The 21193-nt window shown below is 37.0% G+C and overlaps 1 protein-coding gene across 1 annotated transcript in view; it reads left to right on the forward strand.

Moving 5' to 3' along the window:
• Nucleotides 1–21193, forward strand: part of LOC139729550 (rho guanine nucleotide exchange factor 10-like) — a 107966-nt gene that overhangs the window by 77710 nt on the left and 9063 nt on the right. Inside the window, exons 10-18 of the mRNA XM_071640474.1 lie at nucleotides 1752–1868; nucleotides 3720–3812; nucleotides 4574–4744; nucleotides 6094–6147; nucleotides 8210–8245; nucleotides 17264–17355; nucleotides 18033–18205; nucleotides 19241–19347; nucleotides 20072–20208. Of these exons, the coding sequence (XP_071496575.1) occupies nucleotides 1752–1868; nucleotides 3720–3812; nucleotides 4574–4744; nucleotides 6094–6147; nucleotides 8210–8245; nucleotides 17264–17355; nucleotides 18033–18205; nucleotides 19241–19347; nucleotides 20072–20208 (980 nt within the window). The remainder of the gene's footprint in view (nucleotides 1–1751; nucleotides 1869–3719; nucleotides 3813–4573; nucleotides 4745–6093; nucleotides 6148–8209; nucleotides 8246–17263; nucleotides 17356–18032; nucleotides 18206–19240; nucleotides 19348–20071; nucleotides 20209–21193) is intronic.

The following is a 21193-nucleotide window of genomic DNA, read 5'->3' on the forward strand; positions in this document are numbered from 1 at the left end:
TTCTTCCCCACTGTCGTCTTACCCACTATGGTCTTACAACTTTGCACATCCCCCACTCTTCAACCACATTAATCGTCAAATTTCACCAAGGCCTCGAGATTTGATGTCATCATCCATTGTGACTCTCCAGCAATTCTGAGATGAAATAGAAACTTGAGAAAGAACCACAAATACAAACTGTAGTTCACATTTCACTTGATAATTGCAGCTCTTAAGCAAACACTTGACACGAAGATTAAAAACACACCCTGATTGAGTATTGATTTCCTTATTGCCATTGTGATTCCGTCATATATTTCCCTTGAAGGCAGTGAAAGTAAAACAATAACATCAGCATTGAGAAAAGGAGAAAAAAAAAGGGAAAAACCCCTGAATGTACTCTGCCAGGTGAAAATCAATGCACACTAACAAATTAATCACACCGAATGCGCCCAATAATGACAAAACTCAACATATTTGTCGCGAGTACTTCAGTGTGCCTATCAATCAATGATGTGGGAGCCGAGTGTGCTGGTTGCTAGCGTGGAAATGACACTTTGCCCCTGCTTGTTCTGAATTCAGCGGCTGCAAGGCAAGATGGATCGATATAAATCCATGCACGCTTGTTTGTCATATCAGAACTACACATTTTGTGAGATTGGTTCTGACCTTGGAATTTTTTTCCCCCTTAAAAAATCTCACACTTCTGTTTTGTGTGACAGTTGATTGTAACAGAATTTGATTCTAAAATTGAACCTCTTCTAACTTAAGTGGAGTTTGTTGCAAATTTTACAGTGCTGAATTTTCATTTTCATTGTACAATGTCATGAAGGTAATTCAATTTCTTGGGGAAGGGGGGGGGGGGGTTCGGGGACGGGGCTGGAGGAATCCATTGTAGTACACAAATTTTCTTATGTAGAGCTTTGTGTCCCCCCCCCCCCCCCCCCCCCCATACAGCAGAGGCAGTTGAATACAATGCATCTATTTTTTGCTTCCATCTTTCAAGTGTCATGGCTACAGCTACATGTACTTTGCTGTACATCACAGTGATCATCACTCCTCTTAGTTTTCTCCCTCATTTCTGATCACTTGTCATCCAGTTATGTGAGACTTTAGCATCCCCCATCTCTCTGTCCTTTACTCTTTCACTTTATGTCATCTGCCTGTCTTTTATAGCCACACTATTTTTAGTCTCTTCTTCATCCTTCACCAGCTGTCTTTTAAATCTACTACACACTCTTGTCTTTCATCATGATCCATCAGATCTGCTCATTTGCAGCCCTTCCTATACTAGGCTCATCCTTTTGACTGTTCCTTCCCACTTAGTGGTATAAACATATTGCCCTTCGTAATGTTGATCTACCATATTTCATTTTTTGTTGTATATTATGTGATGTCAACATATTGGAGTTTTAAAGTATTTTAAGTAAAACAAAGAATGCAATTTACCATTTATGTATTCATTTATTCATTCAGTATTTTTTTTTTACCAGGGTAGCCCCATCAGTGGCTTATACATTGTTATTCTCGGGGGCCCTGCAACAGAATAACAAAGTATACAACGATTAATTCGACATACACAAAGTAACAAATCATTCTCTTTTTATATAAAAAAGAGATCTAGTTACGTGCAATTGTCTCTTCATGCCTATGCTTTAAAAAATAGTAAAACAAAACATGAAGGTTTTCCCCTCACTCAATCAAACACCTCTCATCTCATCCCCCTGGCGTCTCCCTGTCCCCCCCCCCCCCCTCCTGTCTCCCATCTCCAGTTCTCCAAGGCCATGGTGCTGGAGGTCTACAGCGCCTACGTCAACAACTTCACTCACGCCATGGAGACAGCCAAGAAGGCAGCCTCCCAGAAGCCTGCCTTCAGGGAGTTTGTTGAGGTAAGGGATTCGATGGGGGCCTAAATCCTCTTGGGTTTGACCCAGATGTAGTCACTCCTTCCCTCTTTGTCATCATTTTATTTTTTTTTTAAGCCTGAAATCTGCTTGACCGTAGACTTTTGCACCAGAAATACTGTCATGTACCTTTTTGATATAAGTTGGAAGTTATATTACAAACTTGTAGTACCTGTGATAAGCAATAGTCAGCATTTTGAGATCAATCTCATTTTATTCCAGTTCTGGACTAACTGCTATGTAATGCAAGGTGGCTGTTGAAGTGCCATGACTTAGCATGTGAGAAACAACTGATATTCGGCAAGCTTTTTAGTTTTTACTGCAAGCTGTTTAGTTTTTACTGCACATTTTGGCTGTTTCCTTGTACCAAAATATTTTGTGAATATGGCGAATGATACTAACATGCTGAAATACATGTCATCTTCATACAATATGTTCATTCTCATAATCAAGTGGCTACCTATATCCTGCAGTATTAGATGCAGTGTAAACGGATGCCAAATGCTGATATTCGTAGATATGTGATAGCGAAAGCTTATAGTCATAGAATCGCAATAAGTGGAGAATATAGACAATAAATGTAAAAATCTACACAAAAAATGGGCAGAGTTCATTGGTTCTGTACAAACCAAATATCTGAAAGTGACGTGGAGCCATTTCCAATAACATTCAGTTGCTAGACAACCAGAAGATATATATTTCGCTGTGACAGTTGATTGCACATGCCTTATTTGAAGATCTAATAGACTCTGTGACAGCCGATACTTCACGTTGACCCCATTTCCTCACCATCAGAAATATCGCCCTCCGCCGGGGGGCTAATTCATCAACCTTCATCGCAAATGTCATTAATTTGATTCAGCATAATGACATTTGTATGTCCCGGCAAAAATTGAGGGCCGACCTAGAGATGGGAGAGTTAATTTCCCTGTTGGAAAATTTTGGAAGTTCTCCAGCTATGGAGGAGAAGGGGAAGATGGGAGCAGATTTCAAGCTTTAATTTAAAGTCGATTTCAATTTCATTTCTTATCCTGAAATACGATTGCTGTTTTGAAGTATGATGTCATATTTGACATTGCCAAGCATCTGTGTGAAATGTGAAATTGTTTTATTGAGTGAAATATGTCAGTAGAGCTTTCTAAAAGAGCTTTTGTGTAGAAGAGAGTTTCTTCAGAATGTTCATGTCCACAGGTTTTAACTGCTAACATCTTGCATTCATCTGTGAGCCTTGCTTTTCACTCACAATGCAATGCATCGTTTAAAACTCAGTGCTGCACTCGTCGTCAGCTGGACAATATTCTCATGATTTCAGTCATCACTTGTTTCTGAAGTCCCCTTCTTGAAAGCAATGAACTCTGCTCCAGTTTGGCCTACTTGGGGAAGCCCCTCAAAAAGATTCCTGAATTGCACAATGCATACCCCTCTTCTCCCCCCCCCCCCTGGATTTTTTTTTTTTTTTGGGGGGGGGGGGAGAAGAGAACTAAAATGGAGAACATAATGATAATAATAATGATGATCTTAACATTTCACACTTTTTATGATGATGCCTGAACTCCATTTTGTATGGAGTCCCAAATTATTCTCTTATGGCACACTGATCCAAGTGCTGCTTACTGCCTTTTCATTTCCATTTGTTTTCATCCTCCAGGTGTATGGTGATCCCAAAGCTGTGCTATAGAAATCCATCTTCACAGATTTTTTTTTTTTTTTTTTAAGTATATCCTCTCGTTCTACATTATCGGTACCAAGTCAGCATATTCATTAAAGTAAGCCTTGGTTTTTCTCCAATTGCATCTCACTACCTTATTGTTGTATCTCTATCTATCCCGACCCCAGAGTCGCCAGCTCTCCAGCAGCGATCGTCTGAGTCTCTATGGCCTCATGCTAAAGCCAGTCCAGAGATTCCCACAATTCATCTGCCTACTACAGGTAACGAAAAAAAAAAAAAAACCCGACCCCATAAAATCCCCTTTAGATCTATTCTGCCCCCATTATGTTAATCTGTCAAAGATTTAATCGTGATACACACTCCACCTGCCACATTTCTGCAGACAGCAAGCCACCAGGAATGCCTCATGATCAAAGTAGTATTTTGTAGAAGTAGCATCTGATAATGTTGCAGGAAATTTGATGCTGTATGGTTTGACTTAATCTCTTTTACTTAACTTGTTTTTAGGTGAAGTCAGGCTGTCGTTACAGGTGGCAGAAGTTACCTTTTTAGTTTGCTCTGTGTATTCCCAAGCTACTTTTTCTTCCAATCAAGATTTATTTCAGCAGTAACTAGCAGGCTGATATGTTGAGGACTGTTTAATATGGTTATGAGTCATATTTCGATTTTTTTTTTCAAACCTCAGTAGATGTCAATTGATACCCAGGCCTAAGTACAAGTTTGTATAACGAAATGATTTTTTGCACCTGTCTTAAAGCTTGTGCAAAAATGGAAAGTTTATGACATTGGCTAGGAAAGTTTTCTATTGAAAGTTATGGACGGAAGAAGTGGATTTTGTTCTGACAACTGAGGATTGTGTGACCCCCTGACATTTAGCCCGTGACCCCTTCCCATCAGGACCTGCTGAAGCGGACCTTTTCAGTTTTCTATTAAAAGTTATAGAAGGAAGAAGTGGATTTTGTTCTGACAACTGAGGATCATGTGACCCCCTGACATTTAACCCCTGCCCCTTTCCCATCAGGACCTGCTGAAGAGGACCCACCAGGGCCACGCTGACCGGATGCCCCTCCAGCTGGCCCTGACCAAGCTGGAGACACTGGCCAGTGTGCTGAACGAACGCAAGAAGCAGAGCGAGCAGCGCCACGCCGTCAAGCAGCTCATCAAGAACCTCAACGTCAAGTTCTCCTCCAAGGTAGGCCACCTAATCAGAAGAAATCTTGCCCCAAGTCCCTTACCACTGCTGCATGGAAATGCCATTGACAACTTGTGCAGTTTGCTTGTCGTTGGTACTGGCAGAGTTAAAGTTCGTATATCCCTTTTGCAACCATTCAAACTGGATGCCATTCATATGCTGCGATATTGTAGAGGTATTAGGTAGTTCAGACCTTTCTGTAGAATAATAAAACTGGAAACTTTTTTTTTTTACGATGGAGGCGGAATATATACCAAAGCTTTCAAGTGAATTTATCTGTATCCAGAAGAAATACCAATTGTTATAAACTCTGGATGCAATAGGGGAGCATATTCTAGAGTGACATGTGGGTTTGTTTTTAGTTTCTTTTTCAAAAACTTCAAGGTGTGCTACTCTAAAATTTCATAGACCATGTTGGGAGACATTATTCTCTAACCATGCAAAACTTTGTGATCTTTACAAAAGTGATACATGACCTTTGACCTTCTTGCCACCACTGAGCTGAAGTGTCTTTGACAACTTGTGTTCTATGCCTGTCATCAGTACTGGCAGAGTGAAGGGTAGACATGGTTAGATGTTTCTCTCTGTAAATCCTTGCAGATAATTGTCCGTACAAGTCATGCAAATTGGCAACATGTGGTATTAAAAAACATTTTTCATACCAGAAATGTTTGAAGCAGTCATTTTGTCTGTACTGCTGATTAAGTGGCAAATTCTGTGCATGTTTCAAAGCACATCAATACAAAATTCAAAGTGACTTCTATGTTTATTTAGGCATTTTTGTTGGCATGTGCTCATGTATAATTATCTCGTAGTCTGTGCTGTAAAGGTTTTGATGTGGTTGCCTGAACAGAGGCCTCTACTTTTTCTTTATGGTCTTTGAGACTAAATACTTTTATAAAGGCACAGCAAAAAAAAGCTGATTTGTACCAGGATGTGGATTTATATTGACACAATGACAAATGTAGGCAGTCAGAGATATGTCAGAGAAATATTTAAAAGGCATCGTTAAATTCATTTATTTATGCTACCAGAAAGAATTGAAATGGGCAATACTGTCTTTTTCAATGCAATATAGAAAAATGAGCTAATAAATGAAATAATGGCATGCCAGTACTACAAGATTTTCTGAAATTAGTGTTGAAAGTTTGATTTCCTCAGAAAGTACCAAATCTTATGAAAAGTATAATGAATGACAATTAAAGTCACTTGCAATCATGGCAGGTATGTCTTTGACCTTTGTCTAGGCTTTATACTTAGCATATTTTGTGAGATATATCTCATCTCCAAGGCTATCTGCTATAACACAAGATGAAGATGTTGCTGTCATTGTCACTCTTCCCTCCCAGATGTCCTCCGAGAGGAACCGTTGGTTGATTCGTCAGGACGACATGCTACAAACGGTGAGTGTTTTTCCCCATCCAGTTCAACCATCCACCCCACCCCACTGATGGAAAACTTTTTGACACAAACTTTGTTGTTGTTGTTGTTGTTGTTGTTGTTGTTTGTCAATGTCTCATTCTGAGGAATTCTTCTCCGTGATTGAGTTGATGTAATAAAACAGGATGAAATCAGATAGAGAGGAGAGGGAAGTTTAGCCCTTTCTGTGCCAGGGACTTTGGACAGTGTGTACAATGCTATGGGGTTTTCTATTCCAAGCAGCACTTAAATGCACACAGAGGGTTAAATGCATGAAGTGGGATACAGAAAGAGCAGATTTATACAATGTATGTCAGTCAAAGTAGTATTAGCAAGGTACATGAGGTCATTGCCTCACAACTTGTTCATTTTCTTTCTTTTTTTTCCAGACGTATGACATAGTATAATAATCATTTATGGGGTCACTAATAATGCAGCATTGAAGATACCTACCTTTAGAAAGTCACCATTGCAAGTGATTATAAATCTAGGCCAGCTCAATGCAAAGGGATGCAATAAATTTGTATCTTCTCTTTTTCTTCGTTTTAGATACTGCAATTAAATGAAGTAGATATCTTTGCCAATGTCGAGTTTTTAAAATGTCATATCTCTACCCCATCTAAGCAGCATATCTGATTGTGACCAGTGCCACTGTTAAAACACAGGAAGCTTGAAAAATAGAAGAAGAAGAATAATGACATACTTATGTGTACTTCATAAACTTTGCTGTTCTGTTTGGTTGAGTTTACTCTTTGCTTGAAAGTCAATCTTAACATGGAGAAGAGTTCTTCTTTTATTCTGCTTTAACAAAATAATCATAGACACTTTTTGGTTATATCAAGATATATGTTTTTGGTTTTTTTTGTTAGTCAGACATGAAATCAATTGTATGTTGTATAACATTGTGTGAAAGTAACATATGTTTTCAGACAAGGCATGTTTATATGTAGCAATAAGGATACTTTGTGGTCACAGTATGCACACCTAATTATGTTACTGACATGGATAGAGTGGTACAATGTAGTTAGTCTTAGGTTTGTTTGACTTTGTGATGCAAGGTTAGCAGCTGTGTGCACCACCTAATTCTCATTAACTGGAGTCAATACGACATTTTGTGTATTCCCCAAGATTACTTTTGGTACAAATATGTCAGCCTGCACAATAATAATAATAATAATAATCCTGTGTAGAGGAAAGTGTATCAAGACTTGCATTATATTTACAATCTGCAAATGTGACCACCCAGCTCAAAACACACAAAAAATAGGCCAGAATGAATTGCTAAAGTGCTAATATATCAATTTTGGTTTTGTTTTAATAAACCAAAGTTAGACAGTAGGTAGAGATAAGATTACTCTCCCAGGTAAGAGAGACTTTAAAGTTTGATTTGGTCAACCCAAATGGCATATTTTGGTCCACTATAGAGAATCCTAATCTGCAACTTTCTGTGAGTTTTTGAGCTTAGCGGTCACAAATACGTGATGTACTGTGTGTATGTAGAGTTGTGTACCTTCTTGCGTGTATGCACATTAGCAACATCAGTTGCAATAGGGAAGATCTGTGCAATTAAACAAAATCAGCATAAAATCAGTAGATGGGATAAAGTGTTGGAGATTTGCCTTACTGGTTAATAAAAACAATTGTGTGATTCTTGATTTAACATCAGTCACGTAAAGACTAAGTTTTTGATATGGTGGGGTTCAATAATGTGATATGAATAGCAAGGGTGATGGCAGCATTCTGAGTTGAGTAAAACTGACAGTGATTTGAAATGATTTGAAAATATTATAACTCCAAAGATTGATAAAGATATTTTTTTCCTACCAAACAAGCAACTTACCTGAACCTATCAGATTTCTGTTTGAAGAGTCTTTAATCTTTTTTTTTTCCTTTCTTTAATCAAATGTGATATGAAGCGACCAAGTATTTGCCTTAGGTATTAAACAATATTTTGTTATGGTGTGTGTTTGTTTGTTTGTTTGTTTGAGGAGAGATGCCAGCAAAAATTGATCTTTTTTTTCCTCCTGAATGTTTTGTATAATCCAGAAAAGATGCAGGGTTAGGGGCCATTTTTCCAAACAGGTATGGATGTTCAGATCTCAACAATGAAAGCTATCAGTTATATTGGAATGTATCAAACTGCAGCATGGCTTTTTTTTCATGAGCAATATTGACTGCATTTTGGCCAGTGCACAATGAGTTAACTAACCAAACTTCACATCTGGTTTGAGTAGAGCTTTGTGCTGGGCAGTTTCTCCATGACTAACGGCATTTGACTCATCCGTCAAGCACATTTTCCATTTTATGATAATGGTCAGCGTCTTGTAAAAGACTGCATTGTTCCATAGTTAACCCATTGAGGACGGTTTGATTTTGCTTCAACATGCATTTCCCATAGATTGTTGTCGGAGAATACTCGGGACTCGTCCTCAATGGGTTAAGATGTTTAAACTGTTGATTTAGCCCAAACTTCTTCATTTGTCCTGAATTCTAAACTGCAATGTACCTATGAAAGTGAACTGGACAGTATTTTTGTTCTTTTTTCAAATTCAAACTGTTCATGAGATGACATTTGCAGACATAAGTTTAACAATAGTCAAGTACAAATTTGATTTTTTTCTGCTTCTTCTGAAAATTGTGCATGCATACCATTACATGATATTTTAGTTGACTGTGAGTGAACTTCAGAATTAGGTTTATTTTGATGGTTACCCCGAAATTGTCATTTGATATTTCATCTGAGGCAGAGATTCTTTCGGTTACTTTAACTCTCTAGTCCCATGCTTTGAATACGATGTAGTTGTGTGGACTATAACAAATGTTTATTGCCCTGATCCTTGCAGGCATAATACTACTGATACAAGATGGTGTAGTGTTGCTCTTAATTAAGTTTGCATGCAGAAGGCAACATGTATCGATTCAAAGATTGGTTTCCTCTGGAGTCAGAGTACTAATATACCGTATAATGTGGCTTTTCCTGGAATTGCGCGAGAGCAAGCAGTAAGGATGGAAGGTGACTAAAGAATAGATAGCCCAATTGATATTGCAGCGTGATGATCGTCGTAGAATATCGCTGATTTGAACGATGCAGAAAGAAATTCAAGACAACTTTGCAACCTTGTTAATATTCTGGCATGGCGAGTCTTGACAAGAACAGACAGTATTTCGGGAATCACAAATTAATGAACTCATTTTTCTACTGACTGGGTACTAAAGAAATCTTTTCTTGTGATGAGATATTGTATAGTATGATATGTACATGTACTTATACATTTATTTACGCTGAAGTTGAAATCGGGTAATTTCTTTTATGGGGGACACTTTCTTCTGCATTCAGAAGTGCTAACACTACTGACCCAAGTATTGACCACGTGGTAACAGCTTTAATAGTAATTTTAGTCAACATTAGTTTTTTTTCCTTCCATGAAATTTCTATTTGCTTTAGCTAAATTCAGTTGTCACATTTTAGTCTGTTTTATCAATGTTTTTATAGTATGACTTTTCCCAGCTTTTTTCCATTTTTTTAATATTATGTATTCATTTATTTGGTTAAAAACAGTGTGCCCCATAGCAGGAGACTTAGAAACACAAGTTAGTATCATAATAAATCATTACATTGCCCCCATTTAGATAGTCAAATGGCACATTGTTTTTCAATGAATTGGAAAAAAAAAAAGGTTGTCCTGCTTTACAAAATGCTTTCCTGTTATGAAAAAACAAAAACCATATCAAAAACAGAAAACAAAATCAAGCAATAACAAAGCATGTAACAAATGATATCAATATGCGTAGTAATTCTGAAGTGATTGAATAAGCCTCATTCCTAACATGCTTACCAGAATTTGGGACACTGATAAATATGAGTTTAATGAAATGATTAATAACATTTTATTTTTATAAATGGAAGACTTTCAAAAGAGGAACATCACTAACTGTCTTGAACAGCTGTGAAATAATAGAGATATCAGCCCAGCAGATACAGACAACAGCGAAGTTTTTTTTTTTTTTGCGTGCACCAAACATATGTTCTCTAATATGCTTTTTTCATGCAGTGGCGCAAATGGGCTGTTTTTGCTTTTTGTTATTTTTTGTTTTGTACAAATGCTCAATTGTTTTTTCTTTCCGACAGCTCTTGGTGTCGTATTAAAACTTTGTAGACATATAAATGAATACAAAGTTGAAAAGCTTACCGTAGTAAAGTCATAGGTCAGTTCGCCAAGGTCAAAGGTTAGAGCTGTGACGTGTCATCGCAAGAACCCTTTGAACTCGCTATTGGTTTTCTTTACTCTCAAGTGGTATTTAGAGATATAGAGCTTTGAAATCATGTAGAAATTTTCTCTTTGTTTTCAAGGTACGGCCACAGGAGTCGTACAATAGCTGTCCACCAGCTAAACGCAATTGTGAGAAAATTGGGGATGAATTTTGGATGCAGTTCAGCAATGCAAGATGAAGCAAACGATGCCAGTCAATTCAAGCAAAATTTACACAATTTTGAGGAGACATGACAGAAATATGTTTCATGATAATATCTACAATATGTCATTGCTTGTAGAAGAACAGTTATAACTAGATAGATATCAAGCTACAGCCAATTTGCCTTCCTGAAAATGTCTTCATGAAATTTATTGGATTATTTTTTTTAGCAGTTTATCATTATTCTCATTTATGACATATTCTGGCCTTGAGCCAAACTTCTGACATTTGTGAACACTACACTTCCAGCAGAATAATGTCTCATTTTGAAGATTGCTGTAATATTTACACTTTTCTCAGCCCTATTATATGTGGTGATGGAGCACATATTAACGTTACGTTATCTAGCAATCAAACCTGGTACAAGGTAGAAATGTATAGGGAAGAGCTCCAAATAGGGCTCGTTTTTGGTTATTAATAATCATTTCAAAGAAATTGCAGATTCTCAGATTTTTCACTTTTTGCCATAATTTGATGAATATTTGATTAGATATTCAGTTAGAATCTATTAACTTAAAATTTACAAATTTTTCTGTGTGAAATTTAATTGAAGATGTCCTATTGATTAATTTTTATTTAGTAAGCACAGAGAAGTTAGTGAAATAATATTTACATCTGAATTTTGCCAAAGTCAGGTCATCAAGTACATGTATAGGCTATTATGGGGAGTTTATGAATAAATGATATTTTGTTGCAATTGTATGAAACTTTATTGCTTAGAGCATACCCGGGTAACTCTTTCATGATAAAATGCAAGAATAGACCTGTTCGTGTAATGAAAAATGATTATATTCCACAAGAATTACTGGTGACGTATTAATTGAAGGATGAAGGAATGAACTGAATTCTGTTGCTTTGTGATTTTGATGTCAAAGGTCAAATTGAGGCCACGGGGGCACCGTTCGATGGTAAGAGAGGTTTTCATATGAGTGCGTAGAAGAATTGCGTGATTACTAGCGAGTGATATTAATCCAACATTGTGTCAACATACTAATTCATTTGATATTTTTGAGGTGTTTTGTTATTCTAAATGCATGAAACATCATCACTTTTTTCTAACCTATTTGAATGATCCCCCACTGACATTTCTCATTTCAGGTTTGGGCTGAAAATTAATTTTAATGATTTTGGTTGCCTGAGCATATATTTATGTTCGTTTTTTGTTAATGTATAATTGTGTTTTTCCTTGCAGTGTATTTTTTCTTTTTTCTTTTTTTTTCATCTGTGGTGAAACTTGGTTCAGATTATCTAAGTAGGAATAGTAGCTGTCATTCTGATACAGCTGTATAACTTTGTGACCACTAGATTGACATGTTTGTATATAATTTTCACATTAAGTTTTTGATAACTGCAGTTCTAGGACATTGCTCGCTACATTTCCATCCGCATCATATGGACATAACATTAATTGTAATTCAGAGAAATCACACTGCTGATAATGATAGCATAAATCAATTGATTTCTTGCATTCTATCATTCTGGGAGTGAGGTTATGGGGAACACTTGCAATTTATAATGAAGTGTACAATCACGTCGGTATAAGGCAATCTTGACGGGACTGGAGAAAACGCATTGACTTGGGTGATACTCGACTTCTGCATGGATGGTGGAATAACACACTTAAAGGGATCGTACAGTTTTGGTTGAGACCAAATTTCAGGTTTCTAACATTCTTCGGTGAGATAATGAGAAACTTCTTATAAAATATGAAGAAGCATGTAATTTTATGAGGAATTCAATGTTTATTTGATGAAAATTGGTTTGGAAATGGCTGAGATATCCAAAAAAGAGTGATTCTAATAAAGTGTGGGACCCACACTTTACAATCGCTTTGTTTTACTTTGTTTTTGGATGTTTCGTTCATTCCAAACCCGATTTTCATCAAATAAACTTTGAATTCCTCTTAAAATGGTACGCTCTGTACTACGTCATAAGTGTTTTCTTGGTATCTAGCAAAAAGTCAAAAGCTCAATTCTCATCCGCTCCAATACTGTACTATCCCTTTAAAGGCTTGAATGTAAATTGTGACTTTCATCTTTGTCAACTTAGCCAATAATTCAACATATGTACTATTCGACTGACATAGAGATAATATTTTATATACAAGTATACATGTATGTGTATAGATAATACATACATTGTATGTTTTGTAGAGTCATATAGCATTTTGACTTTGAATGAATATCATGCACCTTGATGATATAACAGTGTATTTATCATTTTTTTTCTTATGCTACTCCACTAATTTGAGGTGTTTTGAATTTAACATGTCACATTTTCTAAGATATCAAAAGCTTGATATTTATATATTTTTGGTGGTCTGTCCATGCGGTCCTGTATGACATTGAGTTGTTTTTCTTTCTTTTTTTTCTGACCATTTGATGGACATGTTGTCATTGTAATCCATTTCCATTTTTTCTTTATTTCATTGCACCTTCCATTACTCAGGATCAAGTGAGTTTCATGTCTGTGTCTATGTGATACTGTAAAAGTGGGCATTTTCGCTGTTTGGAAATTTTTGTGCATTTCTTGCTTTAAAAAACTAGAGCGAAAATAGAAGAGTGCAAATAAAAAACCAGAGCGAAAATAAAAGAGCACAAATATTTTGCTTGTAATGTGTCATGATACTTTGTATCTTCAATTCCACAGAATAAAAAAAAATGCAAAATTCAATTTACAGGACTGAGTGCAAAAAAAACCAAAAACAACTCAAGCGAAAATTTTCACTTTTGCAGTTAGTGTTTATTTATGTTTACACTCTTATTTGTGTGTGTGTGTATGTGTATACATGTGTATACAGTGTGTATTTCAATGCTTTCATTGAATTTGAAAACTAAGAACACCTACAGTACCTGTAGATCTTAATGTCAAATTACAGAGCAGGTTGGACTCTGTATATTTGTGATATTTTTTGGGTGGTTCATAGCTGTGATAGGTAACAGAGATTTATATGATGATTTTGATGTTTTATTTTTTATGTTTATCATCATTGTTAAGTGTTCTGATTTTGGTCCGTGTAAGTTTTTTTTTCTTTTTTTCAATACAAATTGTAGTTCTAAAATTTGGAAGCTACGTGATTGTATATTAGTTAATAAAATTCATCTTACTGAAAGGTACATGTATCTGCAGAAAAGTTCATTTATTGCTTGCCAGCCCACCCTTTTTCCCCCCTGAATGACATTCATTTGCAGAAGCTGTACATCGACTACACAACCATTGCTAACGTGTTGTCCATATGAATTAACTAGAAAAGATTGTTCTTAAATTTATAGTTGACAATTTAGTGCTGATGGCATATAGATTTTTTGTTTGTTTGTTTAATGTTACTGCCATTTCGTTGTCAATTAGTTGTAATTTTTTTAATCTTTCATTCTTTTAGATTTTCGTTATCTTGACTTTCGTTATCTAGATTTGTCATAGCACTTTGTGATACAAACCTGCTCTGATTCACTCAATCACTGTACATTTTTTTTTTTTCCATTCTCAATTAGTTGTCATGTTTTTGGTTCTTTCTATTTTTCTTTCTTTTAGATTTTTATTACCTAGATTTTCGTTGCCTAGATTTTGTCATGGCATTTTTTAGATACAAACCTGCCATAGTAGATCACTCAATCACTGTACATTTTTGAAAGTGAGGTGGTTCCTGGTGTTGTGTATACATGTCATTACAATCTCTGTCTTGCTGCCCGTTGGTACTGCCAACACATGTATGTACGTACCCTTGTTCTCTGTCATTCACATGTTATCAGGCAGGGCTCGACAATATTCTGTTTTTGCAGGTGGCCTGTTGAGGCCCCTAAAATCATTAAATTTGAAGTGTTGGTGGCCGGAAAAAGAAGTGTAGAGGTGCTGAATAAAAGGAAACATTGCATTTGAGTTTGAATCTTAGTTGCCCGATTGGGCATGAGAAGATGTGCTTTTTGAAAATTTGGTGGCCCGGTATTAATTTTTAGTGGCCCCGGGCCACCACCAATGTTGAGCCCTGCATGAGGTATGGGGTGAGAGGCATTTACAACTTTATATTGTTCCCACTTCTTGTTACTGTGAAAAGATGTTGCTGGTTTTTATATTTTGATGGAATATTTGTCCTTGAATGTTCTTGTTTGCTTTGTATAGATAAAACAATCGTAATTGTCAGAGATACCACACCAAATTCATTTATGAGGAAACATTATTCAGATCATGAATTTTTCTGTCCCAAAGGAGGGAATATGAAGGTAACAGCTCTTTTATTACCTCAATCACCAGGGTCCAATCATGAGAAAGTTATGAGTATTTTGAATGTTGGTATGATAATTAAATGGTGTAATGTGGTGTTGTATGGGATAATCAAGATACAGTTGCAATCTCTGGCCAGTTACAAATGGAGGGTTATTGTAGCAGTCAATTCTATTTCCCAGAAGAAAAAATGCAAATTTTCGTGATTTTTTTCCTTTTTTAACACAAAAACTATGAATTCCACTCTTGAGTGTGTTACACAAGATATCCTGTATATTTCATGCTAGTTTTAGATCCACCAGCCTAAACTGTTTTAACTTTGTATCTAAACACATTGCCAGTAGGGGGGAAGAGTTAAAGGGATGTATTGAACATGTATACTCATTTGTAGGTTTAGAGTAAAAATGGCAGTTTATGCTGCCCTCTTAAGTCAGAATTCACATCTACTTTCAAATGTGATTTAAGAACACTTCTACCTACTTGACATGTGACAGTCATACAGTTTGGATTGGAGCATTATGAGTGAGTGAAAGGTCATGGGACTTTCACGTGAGAAAATTAATTTGTATGATAAAGACCAGTATCGATCTTCAATACTATGAATTTATCAATGGAGAAAATTGAATACTTCAATGTCCAATATGGAAATATGGCCTGTTCACACCCTGAAAGAAAACACACAGATAAAATTAGAGATAAAAACCAAATAATTGCTGCAGTCAAGTGGAGTTGCTCAAGTCATCTAGAGATTTTTAGTTTCATATTGCTCATAGTGATTAGCAGACAATGGGTCATTCACACCAATAATTCTTAACATGCATGCATCATACGTTATGCATTAACATCATTCAAGGCAGTTAAAGATGGACAGTATTACGAGGCTTGTGTTTAAAGTACTTGCTGTCACTTCAAATTAGTTTCTGTTTGAGTTTCGTGAGGCTTACATTTAAAGTACTGGCTGTCACTTTCAACTACAGTACAATGTAGTTCAGGTTTGAATTTTATGCTAAATGCAGTACACTTTGCATAGATTTTATAATGCCTGTTTACAGTTTTTATTACCATTTCCCCTTCTTGAGGATTAATATTATGATGTATTAAAATCCATTAGTTAGATGTCTCGGCAATTTACACCCACACAGTTCAAGTATCAATTTCATTAACAATATAACGTAGCGACAATTTGAAATATATTTCTACTTTGCATGTGCATGCCTTGGAATATACAGTAGTAGTGACATGTCATAAACAGACCATCTCATTTTTTATTCCTTTGGGTGACTGCCGAGCATTTCATCAGCCCACTAACTTACGGTTGACATTTTAGAAGGTGTACAGTATACCAATAAAATGCTTGTTGAAGTGGGATACGAATCTTCCATATGGTTGAATGACATTGTGGGATGCATGGTATTCCCTGCTGTCTTTTGTCTTTTCCTCAACGCCGCACAAAATGTAACCTAATTCAAATTACCCCGAAAATGTGGATTAGAAGCGAGTTGACGTACGATGCGGTTTAGCCTTAAAGTGGGCGAATGCACGACAGATGTTTTATGCTTGACATCTGTGGAAAATTGAAGCTAACGAGTTTTGTTGCAAATCTAATTTTACTGGCAAAGTCCTCCTCGCATGTTTTCGAGTGGATTAATCTGTTGTGAAGCAGACGTTGAATTCAATTTGATTGTTTTATGAGGGCTGTCAGATGGGGAAAAATTCTGCTGAAAATGCCATGTCACGGCTTGTGTTGAACACACGTCACAGATTCATGTCCAGGGATAGAAATGAAATGGCGATGTTTCCTTTTCACTTTCTTGTTTCCTTTTTTCCCCCATTTTGCAAAATTGATTTGCTCTTTTGAGAGAATGCATAACACAGGCAGGCAAAGACAGCATATAGCAGAATATGATGACTTGTGTATATAGCAGACACTGTCCTGTTTGTGTATTGCTGGAGTTTTATTAACATAACACTTTCCAATATTTTGGTTTTGCCTTAATACACAAATGTTTATCAAAATGGGTCTTTATTTCATTATATGAAGTGTTTTATAGACATGACCATGCATTCTACATACATATTTGTATGCATAATGAATTGCCCATTTAAAACATCTCAGCAACAATTAACCCACTAGTGTTTTGCATTCCCAGATTTTAATCATTTCTTACTGTTGAATTACCATTTCCTCGTCAATTTCACAGTCAATATTCCAAACACAGTGCATTCTTCTTCTTCCATTACTCACAATACATGAGCACTTGTAGATTCACCTTGCCTGATTGTATTGATGTAGGTATAATACTTGCATATTACATTTTTATGTGGAATGTATGGATTTACTGAGTAAATTTGAAGATTGTGGTTAGGCTCGATTCAAGACTTAATTTGAATTTTGCTCCCTTTCGACAGACATACGATGGCCAGGGGGAGGAGCTGAAATGTAAAGAGCGGCGTCTCTTCATGCTGAACGACCTGCTGGTCTGCACCACAGTACTCAACAAGTGAGTCCTGGAACCTGGCCTCTACCCACAGTGGGAGGGCGCCAGACACTGATATGTGATGTACGGAATATCAACAATACCGGAGCATCAGACCGATAGACAAAAATTTTGACAATTGAAAGTGTGTGCAGTCTGCAGACTTTAAAAACTAGACTGAACTCAAATTCATGTAGAAAATACACTGTATTTAGGAGAAAAGATTCGATGTGAGCATACACCATACAACTACATGTAAAATCTATTCACGCCATATGTTTAACAAGTCTTTCATGTTGTGACTGTGCAACTGCATTATTTTGAAATAGTGTGTCAAGCTTATGTGTGAGCAAAAACCTGCCTGGTCAACCTTTGTCAAGTTCTTCTTAAATACTGAGATGTGCATATTGACATGAAACTGAATCAACATAATTAAAAGTTGCAAATGTGGATGAATTCATAGCATTGATGCCATACTCGTGTAGAAAAAAAAAAAACCCAAAACATATTTGATGTATTTCATCGTAGTAAACTGAACAGAAAATCTTTGGACTGAAGTCGGCCTACACTGTACATAGATGTATTTACAGCATGCAAATTATAGGGAAGTGTGATCAAATATTGTCGTATGAAAGCTATTATTCAAATGTCATGGAGTTCTATATCTTTATTTCTGACTCCCTCCTTATCCCTCCCAAAAGCAATGGCCAGCCCTCACCTCCTGGCACAATGGACATGCCCAGATTCAAACACAGGTGGAGCGTTCCACTGACGGAGGTGGAGGTGGTCAACCCAACAATAGAAGGGACAGACATTGAGATGTCCACGGAGCCGGGTAAACTCAAGATCACCACACAACACATGGATGAACATGGTGAGAATTGATGTGACTTTAACCCTTCGAAGACGAGTCCCGAGTATATACTCGGGCAGGTGTCTATGGGAAATGCGTGTTATAGCGAAATCAGTCCGTCCTCAACGGGTTAAAGCAGTATTGCAGAGCAACTTTTGTCAATGAGAGCATGTGTGTGTACTATAGAATAACATCGAAAAAACAAAGAAATACATAAGAAATTAAAAAAACAATAAAATACTTAAGGAATTTTTTCTGATAGCACAATTTTTCTCTACATTTGCTGAGGATGCTAAAAAGAATATTTACACAAAAAATGTGCCTGTTTTGAGCTTTATTTAGTGATTTATACCAAATTGTCTGATTTCATGCATTGGTATGCATAAATTAGCCTAATTTAGCATAAATGATAATTTTTGTAAAAATTAACTTCATGGTAGTTTAGATTACGTCATAGGCAATGTGTGTGCCAATTTTCGTCGCGATTGCGCGGTCGACGGCCGAGATCTGGAGGGGGGACCTGGGATGCCCCCCTCCCCCGCTCTATCATCTACCTAAATAGCCCGGCCTAGGTAGGGTTAAACCGTTGGAGAATAGTCCTGAGTATACTCGGGAAGGTGTCTATGGGAAATGTGTGTTACAGCAAAATTAGCCCGTCCTCAAGAGGTTGATGTGTCAAGTGCCGAAAACTAGTATTTTTTTTTTCACACACAATCATGCAAATTTTTGTATGCATAAAGAGTCATACACATTTGTGCCTATTTTCTGTCCATGTTTTACACAAGCATACATCCATACACACACATGCAGCTGTGCTACTAGTATTGTCTTCTGGCTTTTTTTAATTGCATTGTCTATGACAACCTTGTGGGCTCTGTGAAAAGTCGAAAGAGGTCTTTAGAATATCAGAAAGAAAGACTTTAAAGTGTTTGTACATACAGGACAGACCCCCTCAGCACCACTACGTTCTTATTTCCTGTTAGTATCATACAGCATAATTACTAGTGATAGGGATAGGGTTAATGGGAACTGTATGCCTTCTTTCTACCCGCACAGAGTATCTGTACGGCGGCTCCACGAGACAGCTGTACCAGGAGAGAAACGATCTCCTCCATGACCTCGCCGTGGTCAAGCAGCTAGGGGCCCTGCTGGGGACCCTCAAGGTATGAAGCCACCAAGTCTCTCCGATTCAGCAGAATTCTCCCTGAAAAAAAAACACCAAAAGTGTTTCTTTTATGTCTGTACAAGAGAATGTACAAAGATACCACTCTGATTTTTAGTTCACCTGAGCCAAAGGCTCAAGTGAGCTTTTGTGATCATTCATTCATCGTCTAGTGTCCTGTATGCGTTGTCTGTTGAGCGTCATGCATTAGCTTTAGGCATTGGGGGGGCACCAAAACTGGGGCCTAATTTTCACACTGTCTGTGTTAATCACATTCGTAACATAAGAACATGCAAGTTAGATGTATGCTCGGTTTAGGGAAAGGTGCATTCCAGTTATGTCTTTTGTTAATCAATGACATTGTACTTTAGCAATAATTGACAGATGGTGTCACTGGCAGAATCTTGGTGTGGAAGATTTTTTTTTTTTGTGGACGTATCCAAGTAATCTGAAGAAAGATAGTAGAACAGAATATAATATGGCATGTATTGATAATCACTTGGCCACATTGATGTTGAGGTTATCATAAATCAATTCAAATCAACATGCATTTGCATATAGTTCCATTAAACACAACAGTTAGTTGTGAGCCATTTGACCTGGTCCTAGAAGCTGAAGGAATGTGTGCTTACCTGTGTCAACATCTGTGAGTTCGTACAGTGTACTTGAAACTTACTATGCAGTACTATGAATGATGTTGAACGATGTGACATCTTCTGATCTAGGGAACCTACGGTGTCCTGACCAAAGACGACATTGACGAATGGAGCGAGATCATCAACAAGCTCATCACCAAGAAAGGCCAGGAGATCAAACAGGCCGACGTCAGCAAAATACAGCTCTCCCTTCCCTCAGTACACTTGTGAGTGCCGGGAAAAAATGGGTGACACGTTTCTCCCGTAGGGTATCTCACTTAAGTGAATGTTTGCGAACGTAGCAAATTTTATGTTTTGTCAGAGCTTGTAAACAGTTGTAGTCAAATTTGTAAACAATTTTTCTTGTCGCAAAAAATTTAGAGCATGTTCAAAATTTCTTTCCGACAAGAAAAACTGTTTTGTAACAATGAAAACTTTTTAGAAATTTGACTGCAACTGTTTACAAACCCTGATGTAACCTAAAATTTGCTACATTCGCAAGCATTCGCTGCTCAGTGAAGTACCCCCTTAAAAGATTGTGGGTAGTGTGCAATCCTTGATGCTTGGTATTCTCTGAGGGTTTACATGGCGAGAGGTTTTAGTCCCATTGGTAAATATGGTGTGTTTTGACCAAGAAAGTTGTGGGTAGGGTGCAGGGATTGACACTTGGTGTTCTCTGAAGGTTTAGCCCTATTGGTTTCCAGAGCACCATGTTGATTCTTTTTTTGATGCATGTTACCCTCAGAAGGATTTATGCATTCAAGATTTCAAGTGGTGTATATCTGGCCTTTGTCAAAACTGGTAACAGAAAGAAATCTTAGGGAATACATGTATTGTGCATGGTTACATGTAGGTAGTGCCCAGGACTTAGATATCTCAGTCAACTGAATAAAAAAAAAGTAAGTACATGTATGATGCTTTAATGTAGGTTTGTGGTCTACTGTGTGATTGTGGTGGTTCTAAAAAGAACAATGACAGAGGCATAATGAAAGACAATATCGTTACAGAAGAAAGCAGTAGTACAGAGTATGGGGGGGGGGGGGGAGGGGTTGCAGTGAGAGTTATCATATGGGTAGTCTGTTACCTCTTGTGAGGAATATTTGATGAGAAATGAATTATCCAAGACTACCTTTTACCTTTTAATCTATAGATTGACAAGGGCAGTGCAGCTGTCCAGGGCATTTCATTATATTAGTAATTCAAGTAAATATG

This window comes from Diadema antillarum, unplaced genomic scaffold, assembly GCF_040938485.1.
Source record: "Diadema antillarum isolate AM-2024a unplaced genomic scaffold, OU_Dant_1.0 seq00000245_RagTag, whole genome shotgun sequence".
Taxonomy (NCBI): domain Eukaryota; kingdom Metazoa; phylum Echinodermata; class Echinoidea; order Diadematoida; family Diadematidae; genus Diadema; species Diadema antillarum.